The sequence below is a fragment of the Cebus imitator genome, unplaced genomic scaffold (genome assembly GCF_001604975.1).
Source record: "Cebus imitator isolate Cc_AM_T3 unplaced genomic scaffold, Cebus_imitator-1.0 Scaffold51, whole genome shotgun sequence".
In the NCBI taxonomy this organism is placed as follows: Eukaryota; Metazoa; Chordata; class Mammalia; order Primates; family Cebidae; genus Cebus; species Cebus imitator.
Window position 1 is genome coordinate 1285001 of NW_016107366.1, and position 6000 is coordinate 1291000.

Here is a 6000-nt window from a genome sequence, read left to right on the forward strand (position 1 = left end):
CTCCTGAATCGCTGTTTGTGGGTGAACCCAGAGGCTGGGAGCTGGGGCCTCATGACCCATTGAGAAGCAATCATGATGTGGAGCTGTGTACTGGAGGTCTCAGCTGAGAGGGCTGGATTAGCAGTCCTTGTTGGTGTATGACTTTGCAGCAATAACTGACGGCTGTTTCCCCTCCTGCTTTATCTTTCAGTTAATGACCAGCCACGGCGTCCCTGCTGTGAGCTCTGGCCACTGCCTTCCAGGGCTCCTGAGCCACACGCTGTGGGTGCTGGCTGAGGTAACATGGCTTGTTGGCCTCAGCTGAGGTTGTTGCTGTGGAAGAACCTCACTTTCAGAAGAAGACAAACAGTAAGCTTGGGTTTTTCTGGAGGTGGGGGTGGGTCTCTCATTCTTTTCTTTGTGGTTTTGAGTTGGGGATTGGAGGAGGGAGGGAGGGAGGGAGGGAAGGAAGGAAGCTGTGTTGGTTTTCACACAGGGATTGATGGAATCTGGCTCTTATGGACACAGGACTGTGTGGTCCAGATATGGTGTGTGGCTTATCATAGAGGGCAGATTTGTAGCCAGGCAGAAATATTAGCTATGGTTGTGCTAGTGCCCAGGCATGAGTTCTGATCCCTGGGACCTGGCACCGAATTGCCCCTGACCACCCCGCTTTTTCCTTTGGCTGCAGCCCTGGGAGCCACCTGGCTCTCCAAAAGCCCCTAATGGGCCCCTGCATTTCTGGGAGTTGTGAGTGAAGCAAGTTAACAGCCCCATCCTTAGAGATCAACGCTGGGTCTCTTGGTGTCAATCTGGACCCTTTCGTTACAGATTTGCGTCAGGCCTGGAGGGATATAATAACTGAGACTTGTTTTATTTCTGCGGAGGGTTCTAAGCCGTTCACTTTCCAGATGGGCCAATAATGCTTTGAGTAATCCGGAGATCATCTTTAATGCACAGGTGAATAGAAGGTTCCACAGAGGGATGTGAGGGCTGTAGGGCAGGGTGAACTCCCGGAAGCTCAGACGTCAGCTCTTTGCCTCTCTGTCTCTGAACACCCTTCCTTAGAGATCCCTCTGTAGTTGGTTTTTATTTCTCTTTTTCCTGTTCTGCCTTTATTTTTTTCCCTGGATTCTAAGCCAGTATCCCTACTTGGCTGTCTTAATGAAACTCATCGTGTCTGTAACCAAAATGATCATCTTTCTGAAATTCAAAGGGCAGTAAGGGACTTTGGAGAGATTTAATTCGGTTTTCCTCAAACTAGAATAATGCTTGCACTGTCTGTAAAAGAACAAAAGTATCAGGGTACCCTTTTGTTCACCAAAGTTCTTTTTTATTATAGCGTTACTTAAATATGTAGGTATGTAAAAGTAGATATAAACTTCTTATAGGCTGTTATTATACAACTATATGACCCATACATATTTACAAATAAAGTGCAAACGAAATAGCAAAATCAATACCATTCAAATTAACACCTTAAATGTGGCGAGGCAGCTGTTGTTCAGCCAAAACCAAATTATAAGTTGCAATGTGAAGATGGCAGTAAATGCTGTAGCGCTGATCATCCGGAGTTTGGCCGGTCTGCATTATCATGTGCTAAAGATTGCACTCTCCATCCATTTTTCTGCTTGTACGACCTTAATTCAATGGTATTTGGCTTTCATTGGGTCCGGGCTCATATTTCATAAGTTGAGTCTCCATCTGTTCCACCCTCATTAGCTTGCTGCAATGACACTGATGCCAACACCATCATAAACACAAATATAAACTTGGGCTTTGAAATCTTGTGCCAGAACTCGTCTTTAAAGTAAGCATTTAAAAAATCCTTATGTGTTTATTAGACTTTGTTTGGCTGACTATTGAAATGAGAACAAAGTGTTTAAAATCCTCCTAGAGAACTTAAATATAATCCCTCCCTGTATACAGAGCCTCACTTGAGAAAAACTGATTGTGTTCTGCCTCTCATGTTACAAATGGGGAACCTGAATTCCAAGGTCATTAGTGAGAGAACAGGGACTAGAATCTATGGATCCAATCTGTTTTTAGTAAGAATTGTAAAATATAATAGATAATATTATATTAATACAGTAAAAGCAGACACTTAGAATGAGCTTCCATGGGTGAGACACTAACTAATTAGGCATTATTAACTAGGTTTATTCCTTTTTTTTTGAGATGGAGTCTCACTCTGTAGCCCAAGCTGGAGTGCAGTGGCACAATCTTGGCTCACTGTAACCTCTGTCTCCTGGGTCCCGATTCAAGCAATTCCCCTGCCTCAGCCTCCTGAGTAGCTGGAAGAGAGCCTCACTCAAGTCTGTTTTCAGAAGTGGATTCTTCATTCCCAAATGATAACATCCATGGAACTAAAATGATTAGGACCATAACAACTGGCTCCCAGCCTGCTGACAGAAAACTGGGATTTTAGGCACATGCCTAAAAGTAGCTGGGATTACAGGCACACACCACGATGCCCAGCTAATTTTTGTATTTTTAGTAGAGATGGGGGTTTCACCATGTTGACCAGGCTGGTCTTGAACTCCTGACCTCATGATCTGCCCTCCTCGGCCTCCCAAAGCGCTGGGATTACAGGCATGAGCCACCACATCCGGCCAGATTTATTCCTTTTAAGGCCGCATGATATACTGTTATTTCCACATGATATACCCAGGGAACTTGCTACTCAGAGAGGTTAAGTAACTTGTCTAAGGTCCACATCCTAACAAGGAGCCCAGGTAGAGTTCAAATCCAGATAATCTGACTCTGAAGTTTACACTCTTAACCCAGTGTACCAAATGGCTTTTCAGTAGTATCATTATTTTGCCTGTCCTCCCTCTGAGAATATCGGTTTCTGACTCCTTCCTTGCCTTTCTCCCTGCCTCCCATGGTTATCCCCAAGTCTTGGTGTTCCAGTCCCATATGTTTGCCCTTGCTCTTGTTCCTTTGCTGCAGTGTGGTGTGGTCCAGGTCCCCTGCCCCTTCTTATCCTGGTGGAAGGGACCCACTTGCTGGGAAATTGTCTCTGCCATGCTTTCTCTATGGTGTGTGTCCATTAGTGAGTAGTGGAGAGAATCCTGTCATCTTGGCAATGAAAGGAGGGCTCTGGCTCTGGGGTAGTCTAGTCAGAACCTCTTATTTTATAGATGAGAAAGCTAAGGTACAAAGCAGGGAAGGGGTTTCCGCAAGGTCACCCAGCCAGCCACTGAGCTGCAACCAGAAGCTGAGATCCCCAAGACTAGGGCCAAGCCTCACTCTGTCCCATCACAGTGACTATTCTTCCCTCCTCCAAACTATTTTTCTTTTTTATTTTTTTGCAGCTGCATAGCAGCTTGAAGGTAGAAGAGAAAGGGCAGGGAAGAGGTTTCCTGTGCTTAGCCAGGGAAGGAAGCCTACAACAGGATGTGGGGTCGGGTGACTCAAATCAGGCCAGACTCCACTGGTCTTGCTGCATGTTGCTCAGTGCTGCCGATGGATTTAAAGTGTTAGGATAAGAGAGATAGGCAGGCTTAGCCAAAGGCAGTTTGTAGCCTTGTGGCAGAGTTCTCATTAAAGAAGGAAGTGGGGTGCAACCCCCTGACACAAAGGGGCTTAAGATGTTATATCACTGCTTGCCAGCCTGTTTTCCTTACCTCCCTTCCTGATTTCTAAAGGAAGTGTATTTTGCTGAATCAAAAAGAAAAGTGATTTATTTCAGGTTGCTGATGCTTAGATGGTTAGAGTTGGGAGGATCTGGCTTGTACCTTGTACAGTGGATGGAGGTGGGGCTCAGGGGGGCACAGGTGTCCAGACTCGGTCAGTCAAGAAAGTAGCACCAGAACCAGTCTCCCGGTGGCCCTGTCATTGCAGACCGTTTTTTGCTTTGCTCTATCTGTATACTAAAGCTTATATGTCTCTGAATCTCAAGTTCTGACTGGTAGCTACTTCCCAATCCACCTGGCTTGGATTTCTAGATTATGTTGTTTAGACATTGGAACCTCTTTAGGGTTGTGGGCTACTTTGTTAGCTCACATAGTCAGAACCAGCCCTCCCCATTAGGTAGGGGAGGAAGTTAGCAGCCCATGATAGCTGTTGCCTGCAGTGTCTGGAAGTTAATTGCGCATTTCCTGTCTTCCGAGATCCTGGAGTATTTACCCTTGGCCTCAGAGCCCAGCACAGAGCCTGGCACTTGGGACATGCTTAGTATTTACTAAATGAATGGGAAATGTATTAAGGCCCATTAGTTTGCAGGCCTTGAGGAGGCTCCCTTGCACTAGGAAGAATAGAAAGAATACATAAAAGCCTGTGTACTGCTGCCAGGAAGACAAGAAAGACTACGGAAAAGCCTGGAGCTGAACAGTTTACCCCAGAGCAACCCTGTCGAAATGTAGTGTGCTTGCCGTTTCATTCTGTGTCCTTGTTTGCTGGTAACTCCTGGGTCCCCTTCTCTCCTGTGCCCCCCTTCCGCAGACTCATGGGGGGCCATCAGCCAGGGTTAGTTTTTCCACTGTTTCTGCTAGGCAAAGAATAAATTGAATTGAGTTGTGAAAGTTGGGTGCAAAGCTCAGTTTGGGTTCAAAGTAACAGCTTGTGTGGGTGGCAGGTATTCAGTACAAACAGGGCTGGGGACAGGAAGGGGAAGAGAACTTCAGAGCTTTCAGGATCCTCATCTGGTATTAGGCTGATCCAGAGGCCAAGGTCCTGTGGAACAAACTGGACAATGTGAGGGTAGCCATATGGCCTCTTTTCTTTTGCCTTTATTATTGATTTTCTCAAATTGATTTGACTACTCATGTGGCTGGGAAAATAGCTAACTGTGATTTTTTTTTTTTTTTTAACTGAGTCACACTCTATCACCCAGGCTGGAGTGCAATGATACGATCTTGGCTCGCTGCAACCTCTGCCTCCTGGGTTCAAGGAATTCTCATGCCTCAGCCTCCCGAGTAGCTGGGATTACATGGGATAACAGGCACACCTCACCACAGCCAGCTAATTTTTGTATTTTCAGTAAAGTCGGGGTTTTACCATGTTGGCCAGGCTGGTCTCGAACTCCTGCCCTCAAGTGATCCACTCGCCTCTGCTTCCCAACATGCTGAGATTACAGGCATGGGTCACTGCACCCGGCCAGAGTACCACTATTTGGGCATTCTTAATGAAAAGGAATAAGCTATCAAAAAATTAAAACTCCTCATTTATGAGCCTTTAGAGAATTTTATAGGATAGATGGAAATTCTCTGTGTACTTTTTCTACTTCTAGTTTCACCTGACACATTTCTTCCCTGTCCTTACTCCTGGAGTAAGGACAGCAGCACAGGCAGCAGTGGTCATGATTCCAATCCCAGCGTGGCCACTAGCTGCTTCGGTGGCCTAGGAAAACTCTTTCTCCAGAGCTTCAGTTTTCTCTTTTATGGAATGAAGAAAGTTAAAACAAATAGACATTTATCGTTTCATTCGGATAAATGTCTATTAAATATCTATTATGTGTGTGATGATTAGCTAGGTATATAGTGGTGAACCAGCCAGGCGTGATCACTGCTTTCATAGAGCTTACAGTTCAGTGAGGGCAGCAGATGTGACACACATCATCACACAAATGAAAACTTAACTATAAACTGTGTTAAGGATTATGAAGGAAAAATCTGACAAACTCTATGGTACTGTCAGATGTGGTTTGGGAGTTCAGTTAGAGTGACAAGTTGTGACGTAAAAGCTGGGAGCCCTGAATTTTGATCAACGGTCAGTCAGGCAAAGATCAGAGGCCTAGACTGGGCATGGTGGCTCATGCTTGTAATCCCAGCACTTTGGGAGGCTGAGGTGGGTAGTCACAAGGTCAGGAGTTTGAGACCAGCCTGTCCAATAAAGTGAAATCCTGTTTCAACTAAAAAATACAAAAATTAGCCAGGCATGGTGGTGCACGCCTGTGGTCCCAGCTCCTTGGGAGGCTAAGGCAGGAGAATCGCTTGAACCTGGGAGGCAGAGGTTGCAGTGAGCCAAGGTCGTGCCACTGCACTCCAGCCTGGGCAACAGAGTGAGACGCCATCTCAA

General features: G+C 45.8%; 1 protein-coding gene across 2 annotated transcripts in view; it reads left to right on the top strand.

Moving 5' to 3' along the window:
- ABCA1 (ATP binding cassette subfamily A member 1) overlaps positions 1-6000 on the top strand; it is a 154841-nt gene that overhangs the window by 25391 nt on the left and 123450 nt on the right. For both annotated transcript variants that reach the window (XM_017527761.2, XM_017527759.2), the window contains exon 2: positions 191-348. In XM_017527761.2, coding sequence (XP_017383250.1) covers positions 283-348 — 66 coding nt within the window. In that variant the 5' untranslated portion in view covers positions 191-282. The remainder of the gene's footprint in view (positions 1-190; positions 349-6000) is intronic.